The 19,334-nt window shown below is 45.7% G+C and overlaps 2 protein-coding genes, 1 long non-coding RNA gene and 1 pseudogene across 4 annotated transcripts; all 4 read left to right on the top strand.

Annotated features, from left to right (window-relative positions):
• The first annotated feature begins 184 nt into the window (after positions 1–184).
• On the top strand, positions 185–5,283 carry LOC100845865 (annotated as a pseudogene).
• A 245-nt stretch (positions 5,284–5,528) lies between these two features.
• LOC100845557 lies at positions 5,529–8,489 on the top strand. The gene is made up of 3 exons (XM_014899979.2): positions 5,529–6,556; positions 6,674–7,278; positions 7,940–8,489. The coding sequence occupies exons 1-2, from the start codon at positions 5,847–5,849 to the stop codon at positions 6,702–6,704; spliced, it is 741 nt and encodes a 246-aa protein (XP_014755465.1). The 5' UTR covers positions 5,529–5,846; the 3' UTR covers positions 6,705–7,278; positions 7,940–8,489.
• Positions 8,490–11,091: 2,602 nt separating this feature from the next.
• Positions 11,092–14,085, top strand: LOC100838937. Of its 2 annotated transcripts, XR_002962496.1 has the most exons (4): positions 11,092–12,094; positions 12,328–12,597; positions 13,275–13,443; positions 13,543–14,085. It is a non-coding gene; the product is annotated as an uncharacterized LOC100838937 (long non-coding RNA). The 2 variants fall into 2 exon arrangements; XR_002962495.1 differs by having other exon boundaries at positions 12,328–13,443.
• Positions 14,086–17,976: 3,891 nt separating this feature from the next.
• On the top strand, positions 17,977–18,621 carry LOC104582342. The gene has a single exon (XM_010231808.1). The coding sequence runs from the start codon at positions 17,977–17,979 to the stop codon at positions 18,619–18,621; it is 645 nt and encodes a 214-aa protein (XP_010230110.1).
• Positions 18,622–19,334: the final 713 nt, after the last annotated feature.

Raw genomic sequence — 19,334 nt, 5'->3', positions numbered from 1 at the left:
CCCTTCAAAATTTGGAATAAGTGTTAAATTTTTTCACTGATATACATTGTATGTACGGGTAAAAAATCACGCCTAAATATGTTCATCATTAGAATTCAATTTTCTTTGAAACTTAAATTCAAATACGGAGTAATGTTTTATGAGAGAACTAGGGTATATATACACCATACTGTATACCCGCAAAGCCCTGGTCCCACTAATGAACAACACATTTCCAAATCGTCCCAATCCCATGGAGGGCGCCGACGACGCGGAGCTCGCCGCCGGCGACGGCGAGGACCGCCTGAGCGCGCTACCCGACGACGTCCTCCTGCACATCCTGCTCCGCCTCCGCGCCGCCGCCTCCGCCGCCCAGACCAGCGCCCTCTCCCGCCGCTGGCGCCGCGTCTGGGCGCTCCTCCCGGAGCTCCGCATCTCCGGCAACACCCCGCCGCATCTCGCCCTCGCCGCCCACGAGGCTCCTTCCATCCTGAGCCTCAGCGTCCCTCAAGGACGCCACCGCCGGCTCCCTCGCGGCCTGGCTCCCCGCCGCCTCGCGCCGCCTCACCGGAGATCTGGTGCTCCTCAACGCGTTGCCGCTGGATAACATCTGGCTCTACAACGAGGCTGCTGCTGCTGCGGCGAATGAGGCCTTCGAGCTGCCATGCTTCGAGAGGGCCACCAAGGTCTCCCTCGACCTAGGGTTTCTCGCCATCGCCGCGCCGCCGTCCGGCGTGTTCGCGCGGCTCACCGCTCTCTCCCTGAGCAACGCCCGTCTACAGGGCGGGCTCGGGGACGCCGTCTCCTCGCCGCGGTGCCCGTCGCTGCGAGACCTCACCGTCAAGGATGTCTGAGGTCTGGGCGATCTCGCCATCCATTCGGAGTCTCTGCTGAATGTTCTGCTCAATGGCTTGGCTGGCTTGCAGCGGCTCACCGTCGTTGCACCGGCACTCACAAAGCTATCTCTGCTTTACTGCTTTGACAATCATCGGCAATCGCGCCCACCGGTCGCCAGCATCTCGACCCCTTGGCTAGAGGAGCTCGTGTGGGGGGATTCTTATGATCCGATCTCCGTCCAGCTTGGCGAGATGGCGCATCTCCAACGGCTGGGCGTCTTCACCACCCTTTTATATGGACCACCTCAGCCTACATTAAATCGCGATGTTATGAGGCTCTTGCAGCACTTTAAGTTCATCCACAGCGTGACTCTTGTACCGGTCTGCTTGCAGGTGAGTTCATTCGTTCATTTCGAGCTATGTGGTCCCTGTGAAATGCTAGCAAGTCGATATATAATGAAGAAACCATGTAGTTCAGGCATTCGGGATTATTTTTTGAATACTTGTAGGGCTGTACGTAATCATGTAGATGACGGTGACGTTTGAGAACAGCGATGCAAAATTCTCACTTGTGTATCTTTGTTCAAGTTCACTGCAATATTGTTGAGCTCACCGAATCTTCGTCGTCCTCCAATAATTATCTTGATATCCTCTTAGATGGCAGTGCCTTTTCCTACCTTTGAGCAGTTAGCATGAAACTTACAGGCTAGCACTAGTATATTAAAGGGTCCATCATCTTCCGGGAGTTGGGAGAACTCGAACAACCACAATCTGTACTCACATGCTACTACGTATAATTATCCTCAAACTTACCTTGAGATATCACTCAAGGTTTACCCCTTCAATGCCCCCACCATACCAAAATAATAAAATAATAAGATTTGAGATTGAAATATGTTTATAGAAAATTGGCATTGTATTTTGTTTTCGTGTTTTACGAGCAAGGCTTATAATGCCCATAGTTTGTTACAACTTGAACTTGTTAGCTTATAGCAACCACTTCTTGTGTGCTAATCACATTGAACAAGATGGTGTGTGCGAGTTCTTTTACAACTACTATATATATTCCTATATATAACCCCTTTTATGACTTCTTATGATCTACAGGACCTAGGTAACACTCAACTCTTAATGGAAGAAATAACGACAATGCCCCCTGTCGTTTCATCCTTGGAAGTCATTGTAATGCTAAATGGACATTCCTTCGGAGCCAGCTTATTCCATGTTCTCCGGATGTCTACTGGTTTAAGAAGGCTGAAGCTAATATTCGAAGTATTATTGACTTCTACCAACTCAGAGGTAAAACTATCCTTAATTTGTTTATCCAATACTTGATTTACCAGTGAAGCCACAAAGGCGATATGCATTTGCATTTCATGGCACACCTTGACTGGTAGTAACTACCGACATGAAGATGGCCCGATGGCACGGTGGGGACATCCGGGAGTAGAACATAGGTCAGGGATGACAAATGAGGGATATAACAGATTGATAAATAGTTCTTTTATTGCTTGCTTGATAACTCATACATGTGGTGGCGTGGTGCCCCTTATATAGGAGGGCTTATTGGATCCCTAAGTAAGAAGTCAAACTGTCAAAGGACAGTAATCCTTTCTCTAACTCTAATCTTATATCTTTAGTGTTCCAATAACTCTGCTGACTATTTCAATAATATTCCATATCTGTTTGTATATTGGCTAAGACTATCATTCATGCCTGTAACAACTACTGACCCCTTGACAAGCCTAGCTGCCTCTGGTAGAGGCCATGTTTGCTGCCCCACATCAATGAAGTGGTACACTTCTTCATGTTGTGGTCGAGCAAGCTGCCACCATGAAGACAGAGAGCTGAGCCTGTTCCACTGAAGCTCACGAGGTTTTGGATATGCAGCATTAGCATGTATTAGCACCCACTACCACTTGTTCTGGTTTGTTCCGACGCTGCTACTCCTTCAGTCCTTCTAGTGCCTCTGGCACTGCTGCACGTTGCTGTGTTGCCATTGATGCTGCAAGGTGCGTCTGCGGTTCTTCTTTCCCAGTCCGCGTCACCACCGCTGATGCTGCTGGCAGCGCCTACACAGTAATTCTATCCATAGAGTTGGGTACTCACAGATAATTCTCACATGGAGCATGGGTATGGAAGGCATTCTTGCTCCGTGCATACTCTTGGGAGGGGCGGGCATGAAAATCAATCTTGCTCCATGGATATCCATGCGGTACTCGAAGAATTAATTAAAAATACAATATTCATATCATATACGTTATGTGGGCTTTAGTGGAAGCATATATATAAATGCTCAAAACCTATGTGAATCTTCTTTATTGCTGCAGTTTCCATGAAAAATTAAGTATTGTACCGTGTGAGTCTTTTTTTGTGACCATGAAATGTGCAAAACTAAGTATTTATGACATTTATTTATTGTTGCATAGTAGTATGTGATATACTCCGTCCTTTCCATTTTGTAGGGCGTATGAATTTTTTTGTGCATACCAAGACAGAGTTTAGAGAGAATTAGTTTAATGTCTTTTAATACATGGAAGCAGATGCTGGCTTTGCATGCAGCCAAAACTAAATGCAAAGGCTGCTGTGCATGATAATTCGACCAATCCACTTTAGCTTTGCATGTATTCAATCGCAAAAAAATGTTCTGCATGCTTCCGCCTCAGTGCGGAGGCGTCTTTTTCTCTCCTCCAGCGAGTAATGGGTATCCATCGGGCATCGACAGAAATTGCACCCCATGGATATACTCGTGGGCAGGAAATGGGCAACCAGCCGAGTTTGGACACATATTTGAGGAAGCCATTGAGGTGGGGAGCAATAATTGGTTCGGACACAAATTAGGAGAAACTATTTAACTGCCGACATAAAGATGGCTCAGCGGCACGGCATAGGAGTTTGGGGGGTAAAACTTAGGACAGGGAGGACTAACGAGACATATAACAGATTGATAAACTATCCTTTTATTTTTCAATCGATAATTTACACATTTGGCGCCTTTATATAGGAGGGCTTACTTGACCCCTAAGTCATAATTCAAAGCATACTAATCCGATCTCTGACTCTAATCTTATCTCTTTCCTATTCAAATACACCATCCCATTTTAGATGTCGTCTAAGATTTTGAAAAATTCCCAATTTAAGTGTCGTCTTAGTGCTTGGCCAAAGAAGTTCATTTCTTATTTAAAGCGTGGGCACGCTTTTGGAGAGATGCATGCAAACTGCATGCATGATTAGTGCGCAGCTCTAGCGCATGCATTGATTAGGGGCATGGGGAAAATTGCAAACAGCTCATTATGTAGGTGTCTAAAGCGTTTTTAGCCTATGTGTTGATTCCTAGTCTACCTATTTCTCAGGGCTTTAACTGCTTCTTGGTATTAGGAATTTTGCTAAGACAACATTTAAACTGGGAAGGAGAGAGTAGCTCTCTTGCCTATTTCAATAGTACATAATACATATCTATTTGAGTATTGCCTGATGCTATTGTACACGTAACATTGCCTAATGCTATGGTCGTGGTACACAACACTTTAATCTGAACTTCAGTAGTTTATCTGTAAGACTGTAACTATATGGCCTATGTGTTTCCACAAGTATCCATAGAGCCTTGTTGAGAAAATATTGCCAGAAATTCAAAACTATATGTTTTTAACATGTTTTGTTGTAAATTTTGTTAATTGACGGCATATAACAAAGGATTCAGACAGGTTTCTGGTTGCTTCTCCTTTTGTGCAATAAAACGACATCAGTTAATCTTACTAAGCTGATGTGCTCCTCATTTGACTGTGCTCCCCATTTCAGGCACAAACTGCATGCCCACCAGGTTGCATCTGTGATCAGCTACAAAACTGGGAACATGAGGAATTCGTACTCGATCGCCTCGAAGAATTAGAGATCTTCCAGTTTACAGGAAACGAACATGAAGTTGCTGTCTTGAAACAGTTGTGCCGCTGGTCTCCGTCTCTAAAAGAGCCGAAAATAATCTTCTGTCCCACAGTTACTGAAAGCAAGAGGGAGGAGTTTGAGCAGATGTTTCAAAACTTTCTAGAGATGGCTAGGTTTGGCACTTTGTAAGAGTGCAAGATCCGGTTTTTGCCATGCTCAAGAGCAGCCACATATTTATGCAGTGAGATGATGTTGTATAATCCGCTGGTACTTGCGTAAAATGGTGATCTGCTTTGTCGTTCACAGATTAACTTCTTTATTTTGAGATGTTGGCAGATTAACTTGGTTTCATGTTATAATTTCAAAACTTTTATCTAGGCAGATGTAGTCGGTGACTGGTGCAATGGGCTTGATGTTTTTTTTCTCGGGGAAATAATCTTCCATTTCTGTGATGGTTGGTTACTGACTTAGTTGGATGTTTAATGTAAGTGAGTTAAAAATAATGTACTCTTTCGTTTCATAATTCTTGTCAAAATCTTACGTGTATCTGGACATTTTTTAAGAATTATATCGATTTTTGGACAAATTGGAGACAAAATTATGGAACGGAGGAGTACATTTTTATAGTATGATATCAATTAGTGACGGTGGTTCGATTATTTTGGTGCCTTACAGGCAGCCCTCAACTCTGCAAAATCCTCCGGTCTGGTTATGAGTTTCGCACTCCACAGGCGAAATCTGAATTTTGGCAATCTTGGTCGGCATAGCGCTCCGCTCCAGTTCGTCTATTTCTTGATTTTTCATTTGTGCGTTTGGATGATGAGCTGGGTGGTAAGTTCGTGATTTTATAGCCACCAATTGAAGTTCTTGTATTATGAATTGGACGAATTCGGTTTTATTGTACTATTTAAAAACTTTTCTCGTTTCAGAGTAGCAAATTATGATTTTCCTTGAAGTGGCTTCAGAGGGAAGAAAGAACACAAACGCAAATCCCCAAGCGTCTCCATCCTCCTCAGCCCCCGAATCGGCGCTCGCTCCATTCCCCTCCCCTCCCTCTTCCATCGGCTCCGGCGTCCTCGCCAACTCCGGCTGCCCTCCCTCCTCTGATGTTAGACGCCATCAGCGCTTAGGAGACGATGGAGCACGACGATGGGAGGGAGGCCGACGCCAAGCGAGCGGCCGGCGGCGGCGAGGACTTCATCAGCGCGCTACCAGACGACGTTCTCATCCAGATCCTCGTCGGGCTGCGCAGCGCCGCCATCGCCGCTCAGACAAGCGTGCTCTCCAGCCGGTGGCTCCCCCTCTGGGCCCTCATGCCGGAGCTCGACTTCACCGCCGCTCGCGACGCCCCCGACCGCATTCGCGCCGCCCTCGACGCCCACCGAGCTCCGGCACTCCTTAATCTACGCGTCACCGACGGACGCGACTACTGACTGCGTCGCGGCGTGGATCCCCATCGCAGCCAGCCGCGCCTCCGGTTCTCTCTCCTTCGTCAACAAGTTGAGCGATGCGGATGGGGGTCAGGACAGAGGTGGCTTTGAGCTGCCGTGCTTCGAGGACGCTACCTCGCTGTGGCTCGACCTTGGGCTTCTTGGCCTTGCATTGCCGGCTTCCGGCATATCCGCTCGGCTCACCGATCTGCACCTGCACCTGAGACTGAGTAACATCAAGGTACAAGGTCCATGGGTGCTCGGTGATGCTCTCTCCTCGCCCAGGTGCCCGTGCTTGCAAAGACTCAACATCTCGAGTGCCCGTGGTATTGACAAACTCACCATCCATTCCGAGTCCCTCCTGCAATTGAAGCTTTTCAAGCTATGTGGCTTCCAGCAACTCAGTGTCGTGGCGCCGGCGCTCAAAGGGTTAGTTGTGATCTGCTGCTTTCTTACTCTCAATGAGACTCATCCGGTAGCCACATCTCTGCCCCCTAGCTGGTGTCACTAGAGTGGCTGGATGCTTATGATCCATGCTCTGTCCAGCTTGGCGATACGGCACATTTGCGGCAGCTGAGCCCTGGTGTTTTTTCTGTACATGGACGACATGACATTAAACCAATCACAATCATTATTGCCTGAGGCTATGCAACACTTCAAGGCCGTGCACAGTCTAACCCTCAGAATCTTCTATAAATCGGTGAGTTCATTTTCTTGTGTGAAGTTATGTCATTTTCTTGGGTTCATTCGTTATCCAAGGGGACATGAACTTTTGAACTGCTCTCTTTTTTGTGATTTACCTACAAATCTACTTGACAAGGGTCCAGAACATAACATATACTCCCTCTGATCCTAAATTCTTGACTCAAATTTGTCCAAATATGGATGTATTCTATTCTTAAAAAGCGTCTAGATACATGTAATATTTCGACAACAATTTAGGATCGGAGGGAGTAGTTCTTTTTGTAATGTTCTGTGAACCTACAGGACATAGGAACCATCGATACATGATGGCAGACATGGCAAGGCTCCCTGACATTACATTCTTGTCCCTGACTGTGGATTCAAAAGGACACACCTTTGGAGGCAGCGCATTTCATATTCTCAGAATGTGTACTGGTTTAAGAAAGCTAGAACTTGAATATTTCAAGGTAAACTATCCTTAATTTGTTCATCTCTTCTTTAGGTGTTTAGCTGATACTTGAATTACTAGTGAAGTCACATGAAGCAATATGCGTGTGTATTTCTTGGCACGCCTAGGCCCGATTGCGCTCTGCCTGTTGCCCTACTCTAGGTGTTGGTTCAATGCAGATACTTTGTCTGCGAAAACACATTGCTGATGTATCTCCTAGTTATAATACTTTGCTCTTCAAATTTGACAAAGTTTATCCTACTCGATTTTGTAATAATTTGACAAAGTTTATCATGCATGCCTCTTTATTGCTTGACACTTGGCAGGCTCAATCTTGAAAACACGGTTAGATTAGCGATAATTTAATGAAGCTTAGAGCATGTTTTTAGAAAGATTCATTTGATAGTGAAGTCCAAAGGTCAAATTTGACGTAGTCATGCCTCATAATTGACGTAACTTCTATAATATTTTACATTTGGTATACCACTCGCTTTGTACATGATAAACTTATTTTCTGCAATATGCTAGCTCCAAAGTAATTTCCCGGTGTTTTCTTTTGTAAATTCTATTCATGCATATCCTCAAGTTTTCAGTCAGTCTGATAATTTATAGCTTCTTCTCTTTTTATATCATCAAACTACACCAGTTTATCTTATGTAGTTGATATGCCCTTATTTTAGGAACGGGCGGTGACTCCATGCTCATCAGGTTGCATTTGTGATCAGTTGGAAAACCGGAAAACCGAGGAACTTGTGTTGAATCAGCTCCCGGAAGTACGTATCATTGGACTGCTAGGAACTGAACATGAAGTTGCTTTTCTGCAACGGTTTTTCAGTTGGGCAACAGTGCTAAAAAAAATGACAATATCTTTCAAGGATTCAGTCGCTGAAAGCAAGGCCAAGTGGTTGTGCCAGACTTTCCGAAGCTTCTCCAGCCCAAAAACACACATGAAATTTTATCTGTACCAAGGCTTGGTCAAGAAGGTTTTGTATGTTCCAGAAGAGTAAAGCATGGACTTCCTTAGATTGTAGTAACCTAGTGTGATTTCTAATGATGTTGGGAATGTATGTTAGACTGGCGGTGTAGTGTGTTGTGTGTTTTGTTACTTATGTTAGACCTGTACTTGTTATCATGATCCTTTATGTTATGTCCTATCTCGCGTAGACACACTAAACCAAATCAGATTCGTGATATACTAAGTGCCAACGCTGAACTACAGCATGTCCGTAAGTTATATGAACTTTATATTTTCAGTTTTTTTTTTCTATTGGTAGAGAGCCAGTGTTACTGAGGATAGTGATATATCCATTAACTTGATTCTGTTTTTTCAATAGGCAGGTCAAGTCCTGCAAAAGCCATGAGAAAATCTAGAACAAGCGTGGGATTTGGAAACTGGAACCGCGTTTCTTTTTGCTCCCTCTGTCCCAAAATGTAAGATGCCGCCAAACTTTTTTAAATTAACCATCTTATAAGAAAAAAAAATCTCAACACTTGTAGTGTCAAATTAAGATCATAGGTCTTTTTTTTGCCTCCACCCCGTAACAACGGAATATGGACCTTGTTTAGAGTCCTGTTGAAGAGGCTCTTAGCCACTTACAGAGATGCGAGAGACAGCTATTTTGTTTAAAGCTGAAGTTGGCCCTGGAATGCAAATGCCTAAAACATCTATGCACTGAACCTGATTGGTGGATTTCATCTCTGTTGAAATGGAACAGGGGAAGGGTCCCTCCTTTTTTTTTTTACAAACAAATAAAAGCTCGGTTTGGCGCCGCGTATGAGGGATCCATGACTGCAGAAAAGCTTCAAAACTCCATGAGACTGGGTGAAGTCGGGGTTCGTAGGTACGTGCGCGGAATAGGGGTCCGGTCGAGCGCCGTCATCGTAGCGGCAGGCTGCATATGTCGGCGAGCTCGAGCATGGTGGGCGGCAAAAGACTGCTTGCCACGTCTCTGACCGAACCATTTAAGAAAAGAACCGTCCTTGCCCCTCCATCATCGGGCGGCCATAGCTTGCCAAAATAGAGTTTATGATAGTAGACGATGTGTTAGTTGTCGTACTAAGGCCCCAAAGAACCAGCACACCAAAGCAACAACCATCGTCAAAAATGAGAATCATAGATCGGAAGAGTCATACCTAAAACCACACGAACAAACAGCCGCCGGAACAAAGACAGGATATTGAGGACCTTATTCTGAGTGTGAGATGTTGCCTCCGTCTCACAATCTTGAAGACACCGAAGAAAAACTAGAACAAAAAACTGAGAGGTCCTTCCGCCGAGCGGTCGGGATCCGCCTCACCTCCGTGCCCAAGGAAGCCAACGGATGCCGAACTGACCATTGGCAGAACTGACGGAGGAAAAGTTGTGCAGCCGCCGCCTCCGCATGTATATGCGTGGGTGCTAGCTAGCCGCACGTGTCCTAACTGAACATGTACATACTCTTGTTGCCGTAACCCTTGGTGTGGAACAAGTCCAGCCAATTTACTAGTGCATATCTCACCATCTATCCAAGAAATTAGGTCGAAATCTTACATGTATCTAGACGTCTTTTAGAAATAGATACATCCATTTTTGGGCAAATCTGAGACAAGAATTATGAAACGGAGGGAGTATAGTTTTATTTGATACAATTTAGTTCAAGTCACTGTTAAGTAATAAGAATACCAAAATATGCAGTTTTTTTATACACTTTGTTGTGTTGTTGGGCTTATGATATTTAGTAAAAAAAATTTAGGCAATTTAAGAATGCAAACGTGATATCTTTTGGAGGTACTGCGACAAAGGACGGGAACAGAAATCCGGCTGGCGACCTCCATTCTAATGATGTTGGGAGCGTATGTTAGTCTGGGGTGTACTGTAGTTTATCAGTTTAATTTCTGCTATGAACTGAAGTGGCTGTTAAAAGCTAATAACCTTGTTTATTTGCGTGATGGTTATCTGGGATCGGTATTTCACATGTTTGATTTATTTTTGCTTGAATTTTTGTGAAGGTATGGATTTTACATGAGTTGTGAGACTTGATGTCAAGTAGCTTTGGTTTCATCGGGATCTTACAGAGAAAAAAACTAGTTGGTACAGGTTTGCAAGTGGTCTCCAACAGATACGATGTGCAGGTGTCGATCTTCAGGAGATCTTCCTTGCAAAGATATTTAGCTTTTTTAAGATTGACAAAGTTTATATATTTTTCTATAAACTTGATCAAACTTTAAGAAGTTTGACTTTGAACAATTTTTACAGGCTTGCACAAAATTTAAGAATTTTGACCAAAGACAAGCTGCTTCTTTTAGTACAATTTTCATTGGCGTGGTTTGTGTCCTTTTAGTTGGAAACAATTTTCATTGGCGTGGTTTGTGTCCTTCAAATGCTGCCTTCAGAAAGTTGTGAAGTATTTCTTTTTAAAATTCATATATACAAACAAAATATTTTGTACGGCAAAAAAAATACTCCACTTTGTTTGTCTTATTGAAATCAACACACATAGAAATAGAATCCCCGAAAGAATAAAACAAAATGGTACCATCTGCGAGCAGCGTCCCGCTCTCACTGCCTTCTGGCCCCACATGGCAGGTGGTCAGCTCAAGCCACTCCTTGATGGCAGTCGGCGAGCCCACAAAGCCACTATACTCCCCAAACCCTCGCCGCCGCACCATGCCGCCGCCGGCGCTGCTGGACGAGCTCCTCGAGGAGTTCTTCCTCCGCCTGCCGCCGGACGAGCTAGACCACCTCGTCCGCGCCTCCTCCGTCTGCAAGCCGTGGCGCCGCCTCATCGCCGGCCGCGGGTTCCGCCGCCGCTACCTCAAGTCCAACGGGGCGCCTCCCGTGCTGGGGCTCCTCCATAATGGCGGAAGAACATTACCTCACAGGCCCCGCTTCGTCCCCACCTCCGGCTTCCGCCCCGCCGCGTTCTACCTTCCCGGCTGGTTCGCCGTGGACTGACGCCATGGCCGCGCCCTCTTCGCCCCCTGTCCCACGACAATCCGTCCCATTCCCAAGGAGTTCTCGGTCCTCCTCGTCTGGGACCCCGTGACGGGCGACCGGCGCCACGTGCCCACGCCCAAAATGGCCATCGGTGTGAGATTCGGAGCGGCCGTGCTGTGCGCCGCTCAAGGCTGCGACCACTCCGGTTGCCAAGGAGGGCCGTTCAGTGTGGCCATCGTGGCCGTCGGTCCGGGCCGAGAGATATCCGCCTGCCTCTACTCTTCGGAGACGTCGGTCCGGGCCGAGAGATATCCGCCTGCCTCTACTCTTCGGAGACGTCGGTCCGGGCCGAGAGATATCCGCCTGCCTCTACTCTTCGGAGACTGGCACCTGGAGCCAACTAGCCTCAATTCAGCACCCCCATGACTACCCTTATTACTGGGCCAAACATATGCGCAGCTTCCTTGTGGGAGATGCATTGTACTTCATAAGCATCAAGAACAAAATCATCGAGTACCGACTCGGTACCCGTCGCTTGTTGCTCTTCGATTTGCTGCCTAACGGTAGGGCTATGATCTCTGGGAAGCTCGTGATGGCAGAAGATGGTGGGCTGGGATTTGCTAACCCGGATGGTGCAAAACTAACCCTGTGGTCGAGCCGTCGAGGGAGACCAGCCCCAACGGAGCTGTAGGATGGGCACAACGCCCGGTAATCAATCTTGAAACACTACTCCCTCCTGGTGCCCTCTTGGTCCCGTTTGAGCCGCGCGTGGCTGCAGGGGTGTTTGGTTTCGCGGAGGGTACCCAAGTCATTTTTGTCGGCTCATGTGCAAGTGTTTACATGGTTGACCTCAAGTCTGGGCGAGCAAGGAAGGTGCTTGATCAGGGCACGGAAGTCTTTCCCTACATGAGCTTTCCAGGTACCACCACATGCATATAACCATGTGCAGTCTTTCTTGGGCTGTTATTCATGAGTGGAACAAAGAGAAGTGTTCCGGTGTGCGGAGTACAAGTCCTTCTCTTAATGATTTATGCATGTGTGGATTTACATTGTGCGGCTTGTTTGGTCCTTGTGATTGGTGAGTAAGCAAAATGTAGGCTGAAGCGAAACTGATTCATCAACTAGCTGATTTTGTTTTCTAAATTCTTGCAGCAATGGAAGCAGCTTGTACGGGCCAGGGGCAATGAGTTGGTATTGCAACTTTTGGCAAGGCCTAATTGCTAGAGCAAAGGCTTATGGATCAAGGGAGAGGTGGTAGAGATATCACAAGTGTGGATCTGGATATGTGAGATTACAGCTAGTCTTAGTCTTGCTTTATGGAACTTTATTTAAGAGGTTGTTCTATTTGGCAGCTTGCTTGTCGGTGTCGAGTTCTACAAGGGCTTATATATGTAACCAAGCTAGTAAGCCCACCATATATAAGTATGTAACCCTCCTTGCTCTGTAGCTTGAAATGTCAGCTTGCCACGAAAAACCAGTATAAATGCCTACTTTTGACTAAAGTTATCTAGAGTGCAGCAATTCTTAATGGCGTAATGTATATATTATGCATTGAGTGACTCCTGCCTAATTAGGTTTTACTCCAATTTTTTCTGACATAAAAATGACAACATACAGTTTCAAACTTATTGATTTATTATCATGCAAAACTAGATACCTTATTTATGTGTGAATTTGAAGTACATTATGTTCCTGTGTTGCCTGCACTCTTATCTTTTCAGGAACAGTATGTTCCTATGCTGTCTGCACTGTATCTTTTCAGTTTTTTTACAATGTGGATAGAGTGACGAATCCATTAACCTGACTCTGCTATTAATTGTCATATGTCTTTTTCGCAAAAAAAATAAAAAATTGTTGTGTGTCTTGTGGAACCTTGGGGTGTTTCGAGTTGGGTCTTATAAATTTAGTAGACAGAAAGTAATCATGGTCAAGTAGATCTTCTTCTCTTGGATTATTTGTGATCTTGACACAGGATCAACGCTTGAGGTTAGATTAAATTTCACTTATTTAAGCTGATGTTCATTTATGCTTGGGAAGGCAAATTGGAGGTGAAAATATAATGAGTTTCATTACTGAAATAAGGTTGTCCCAAGTTGCAGATTCGGTCATTTCTCGAAAGTATTCAAATTACGCTTAAAGTCTGAATGGGCATGGTTCTGACGTACTGAGAAAACTGAAGGAATTCTTGGACAAGCATGGAGCTGTGAACTGACAAGGATTCAAAGTAATAATTTCAATTGGTCGGTGCTCAAAACATGACTCCACGCAGTAAGTTATTTTTCTTCCTTGGCAGTTTCGTGCTTCCTTTTATGCATCTTGTACTTGAGCTGTTTCCACCTCATATCTCCAGTTCTCCACTCTTTTCAGAAAATAAGGCTTGAACTCAGAAGTAACGCCAGAAACGTTTGGAGGAATGTGGAACTATGGTTGAATCTGAAATAGGTTTGGTGGTTTATACTATGAAGGATGAAGCTTTAGATGATATTTTTGGTTCAGTTGTAGCTGTTCTGTTCTAATATGAGCTTGGTGCCGAGGGTGCTGCTGTGTGCTGTGTGCTGTCGAATCCATTCGGCTAAGCTCCAGGTAGTCTGGTTGCGGATTTAGGAGCCGGAGTTCTCCTGAATGGAGCCTATATAGCTGGCTGCAATAGTCTGAAGGTTGCACCAGGAAAGGCTTCAGGGATACCCGATGCTGACGGAGAACCTCAACAAGAGATGCGAGGGAGAGCTATTTTGTTTAAAGCTGAAGTTGGCCCTGGAATGCAAATGCCTAAAACATCCTCGTACTGAACCTTCTTGGTGGATTTCATCTCTGTTTTAGATATCTGTACATTTGGGTTGTCTTAAGTCAAACTTGGTCATCGTTGGGACTACTGTTAAGTATATTTTCATATGCATTTTTTTGGTATTACATGTGTTGGTGTTTTAAAAAAAATTATCTTGTAAGATCGGTCAAAGTTGATGAAGTTTGATTTAAGACAACACGAAATTTACAGATATTTAAAAAGGGAGGTAGTATCAAAGAACTACACCATTTGTAATTCTTGTCACTAAAATTGTCTCTTGAACTAAACTATTTCATAAAACCCCTAATTTAGCCATCAGCTGGGCTAACAGTGATAATGACGGTGTGTCCCACTTGTTGGCCTTAAGTGCTAAGGTTTTCCGTCGATCCCCGACGGTGAGTCCACTTCCTCCTGCTGATTCTTGGCGGTGAGTCAACTTCCTCCCGCCGATCTCAGGCGGTGAGTCTACTCTGTCCTCGTCAAACTTCGTCCTGGGTTATCCATCTAGGGTTTCCTGCGGATTGAGTCTGCCGTCAAGCTTCTCCTACCGATCCAGATCGGTCTCAAGTTCTGTCCAGGTGTTTCTTCGATTGATCCAGGGAGACGTCTGTCGTCTGCCTTGCATTGTCGTTCGCCTAGATGAAAACTTTATGTTGGAAGTGTCGGGGGATCGGCGATCCCGCGACAGCACGTGAACTTCGCGATCTTGTGAAGGAATGCATGCCGTCGGTGCTTTGTCTGGTGGAAACTCAGTTGAGCAAGCAGCGAGTGGAGGGGTTGGCAAGTACCTTGGATTTTGACAGTGCTTTTGCTGTCGCTAGTAGCGGTGGCAGTGGCGGTTTATGTATGTACTGGAAGAGTTCTCTTAATTTACAAATTAAGACCTTCTCAAAGTACCATATTGATTCAATTATTATGGAGGACGGGAAGGATCCTTGGAGGTTGACTTGTTTTTATGGTGAAGCTACGCGCACGCTCCGTCACCTCTCATGGCAAATGCTTTGCTTCTTGAGAGGTGAGAGTACTCTTCCTTGGATGTGCCTCGGGGACTTTAATGAGGTTCTTTGCCGTGAAGAACACTTGGGGATCAATGAGAGAGAAGGCTGGCAGATGGATAATTTTCGTGAGGCGATTGATATCTGCGGTTTGTGTGACATCGGCATAAGGGACTGGTTTGGACCTTTGAGAAACGTGTGGCTGGCGGGAGTTACTGTCGGGTCAGGCTGGACAGGGCGTTAAGCATCTGCTGGAGCTCTTTTTTTCCCTTATGCTACGTTGCAGCATCTTATTGCAGAGAAATCTGACCACTGTCCTATACTGCTGATGAACGAGCAGGAGGCCTCGAACAGGAGAATTGCTATTGATCGCCCGTTCCGGTATGAGCTGATGTGGGAGCGCCATGCCGAGCATCGAGATTTTGTGGAAAGGACGTGGAATGAGGACGTGTGTGCAGATGTCTATGATCTCAGTCGGAAGCTTGATCGTGCGGCTGGGTCTATGAAGAGATGGGCGAATGATACTTTTGGGCAAGTCCGGGCTGAACAACATGACTTAAAGGCGAGGCTGTCCCTGTTAAAGATGGACCCATTGCGTGTGGGGCCATCACCGGAAGAGCTGAGCATTGAGGAGAGATTTGTAGAGCTCAACTATAGAGAAGAGATCATGTGGCGTCAGATGAGTCGTGTGGAGTGGCTGGCCGTGGGTGATAGTAATACCCATTTTTTTCAACAGAAAGCAAGTGGTAGGCGGAAAAAAAACAATATTTCCAGTTTGGCTCGCCTGGATGGCTCTATCTGTTCGGAGCCAGGGGAGATGGGATTGATGGTAACTGAGTTCTATGGAAATTTATATGCTTCCGAAGGAACAATTGGGATCGAGGAGGTTCGATCTCACGTGCCGCTCAAGGTGACTCCGGAGATGAACCGCATTCTTACGGCTCCTTTCAGGGCGGATGAAGTTAAATCCGCCGTCTTCCAGATGTTCCCAACAAAAGCTTCGAGTTCTGATGGCTTTCTGCCGCATTTCTTCCAGCGTCACTGGGATATTTGTGCCTTTTGTGGTGATGATGTTGTCAGAATTGTTCTTCAAGTGCTCAATGGAGATGACTCTCCGGAAGTGATAAATGGTACGTTCATCGTTTTGATCCCTAAGGTATCTAACCCAAATTCTTTGGTTCAATTCAGACCTATAAGTTTGTGCTATGTGATCTATAAGATCATATCAAAGGTGCAAGCAAATCGGCTGAAGCTGATCCTTTCGGATATTATCTCCCCCGAGCAATCGGCGTTTGTTCCTGGCAGATTAATCACCGATAATGTTATTACAGCATATGAGTGCTTGCATTTTATGAAGAAAAACTGAAGTAAGAAGAATGGTCATTGTGCTTTGAAACCTTACATGATGAAGGCTTATGACCGTGGCCTAAAAAAAAAGGCTTATGACCGTGTGGAGTGGTCTTATTTGCAAGCGATAATGCTAAAGTTGGGAATTGACGCGAATTTTGTGCGTGCTGTGATGAGGGGAGTTTCCTCAGTGTCTTTCATGGTTCTTCTCAATGGTGGGAAGATGCAGCAATTTCGGCCTTCCAGAGGAATTCGCCAAGGAGATCCAATTTTGCCATACCTTTTTCTGTTGGCAGCCGAGGGCTTGTCTTGTTTGCTCCGCGATCAAAGTGTGCATCCAGATGTCCGGAGTGTTGCTGTTGCCCCAACGGCGCACCATGTCAATCATCTTCTTTTCGCTGATGACAATTTGCTTCTTTTTAAAGCTAATGAATTCGGTGCAAATATGATCAGAGAATCGATTCAGATGTATTGTGATGCCTCCGGCCAGAGGGTGAACCTCCAGAAATCCTCAATATTTTTTGGGAAAGGTGTGCCTAATGCTGCTCGGGAAGTGGTGAAACAGATTTTGGATGTGACTAATGAATCATTGTCTGAGCGGTACCTTGGTCTACCTTCTGACGTTGGGCGATCGTCCAATGGGGCATTTAAATATTTGAAAGACCGTGTTTGGAAACGAGTTCAAGGTTGGCTTGAGAAATGTTTGTCGGCGGGCGGCAAACAGATCCTCATCAAATCTGTGGTTCAGGCGATCCCCACTTATTCCATGTCCTGTTTTTTTGCTACCAAGAGGTCTCTGCCAGCATATGAATTCTCTTAATGGGAAGTTCTTTTGGGGCAGCAAAAATGGAGAGAGGAAAACAGCATGGGTCTCGTGGAATGTGATGACGATGCCGAAGTATATGGGTGGGCTGGGCTTCCGTGACTTTGAATTGTTTAATCTAGCTCTTCTCGCTCGTCAAGCTTGGAGAATTCTACACGATCCATCCTCATTGAGTGCTCGGGTTCTCAAAGCAAAATACTTCCCGGACAGTGAGCTGTTGGAGGCTGATTTGGGGAGTAGCCCCTCCCATGTTTGGAGGGCAATATACGAAGGGATGAGAGTGCTTCGTCAGGGGTTGGTCAAGAGGATCGGATCTGGCAAGGAGACAAGAATTTGGTGGGACAATTGGCTGCCGAGGGACTCTCTTCTCCGGCCTGTGGGATGCAAGTCTGCCAACCCGCCAGAGCTTGTCTCAGATCTTATAAATGCGGATAGATGCTGGGATGTGGCTAAACTGAATGAGCATTTCTTCCCAATGGACGTGGATGTGATTATGAATATTTCTCTGGGAACGACTACTCGGTCTGACTTCTGGGCCTGGCATTTTGAGAAGACCAGGGTCTTTTTCTGTCTGGTCAGCCTATCGCATGCTAGCTCATACGCGGAGCAGAAGAGAGGATTGGATTGAGCACCGTGAGGGTGGATCCGATGTGGTGGGGTTGCAGAAGAAGTGGAACCTTCTATGGAAGATGCCTGTGCCAGCGAAGTTGAAAGTCTTTTCCTGGAGGTTGGCGAAGAATTCAACCCCAACTGATGCTGTCCGTTTTCGCAGGAACATGGCACAATCTTCAATCTGCCAAATTTGCCATGCTGCCGAGGACACTTGGCGCCATGCGCTAATCGATTGTACCATGGCTAAATGCGTTTGGGCTCTCCTTGACGAGCAGCTCACTGAGCATGTTATAATGAATTCCATGCCGGATGCCAAGGTCTGGCTCTTCATGCTCATGGAGTCTACTCCGAAATGTGATATGGCTGTTATACTGACTACACTCTGGGCAATATGGTGGGCTCGAAGGAAAGCTATTCATGAAGAGAAGTTTCAGAGACCGCTGACCACTTTTGCTTTTATTCAACGATTCCTGAAGGATCTTTCTCTAACGGAAGTTGCCACTGATGGTGTTGTTCGTCCCTCTGCTGCGCAGCGTCTGAATCAACGACCTATCTCGGGGCGTTGGCTTCCACCACCTGAGGACTTCTTTAAAATCAATGTCCATGCCGGGGTCGCCCGCTCTGGGGCCGGTGGTTCTTTCGCCGCTATTTGTCGGACAGCTACAGGGAAGTTCCTGGTGGCTTCGACAATTACGATCGCGGGACTTTGTGATCCTACTGCATTGGAGGCTCTGGCGTGTAATGAAGCTTTGTCGCTGGCTATAGACTTGAATATCTCCCGCTTCTATGTCTCTTCGGACTGCATGTTGGTGATCAAAAGTTTGGAGGAGAAGAACTTATGTCACTATAGTGCCATCACCCGGGAAATTCTGGAAAGGAAGTAGCTGTTTGAGGAGGTCATCTTCAAATTTGAGAAACGTGTCTTCAATGTAGATGCTCATAATCTAGCTAGAGCGGCTTCACCGCTTTCCTTTGGTCGTCGTGTTTGGCTGTTAGATGTTCCTGATATCACTTGTATTCCTGACCAAGTGAGAGTTGAATAAAGGCGTTCTACCCGCTCAAAAAAAAAGTGCTAAGGTTTTGGTGGTCTGGTCCTGTCATTGGCCGGTTCGTTCAGCCTGAGCCATCTACAAGCAGAGCAAAAATGGCAAGAATGGATGGCTGTATTTCGCTTGTTTGATTTATTTATTTTTGCTTGAATTTGTGTGAAGGTATGGATCTTACATGAATTGTGAGACTTGGAAGTCAAGTAGCTTTGGTTTCGTTTATGAATTCATGTTGATTTAGCTATCCTTTGCCTCCCAAGGAGGGGAACTGTGGCAGAGGAACCTGCTCTTGCATATGCTTTTCTTCATCCGGCGGTGGAAGCTCGCATCCTAATTAAACAGTGTTGGGACTAGGTGCCAGACCGTTGTGATGCAGAATTTCACTCTATGCAGAGATGATTCCAGAGAAAAAAACTAGTCGGGACAGGTTTGGAAGAGCAAGCGGCCTCATCAAGAACCTATCAAAAATTACATTGACCCTCCTTTTTTGTGCGAGAAAAACATGACCGTCCTTGCTCCGTTGCTCGAAACAGTAGCTTGTAATGAAAAGC

Source organism: Brachypodium distachyon, chromosome 1, assembly GCF_000005505.3.
Source record: "Brachypodium distachyon strain Bd21 chromosome 1, Brachypodium_distachyon_v3.0, whole genome shotgun sequence".
Classification (NCBI taxonomy): domain Eukaryota; kingdom Viridiplantae; phylum Streptophyta; class Magnoliopsida; order Poales; family Poaceae; genus Brachypodium; species Brachypodium distachyon.
The sequence above is the reverse complement of the archived record's forward strand: the minus strand, read 5'-3'. Positions and strand labels throughout refer to the sequence as shown.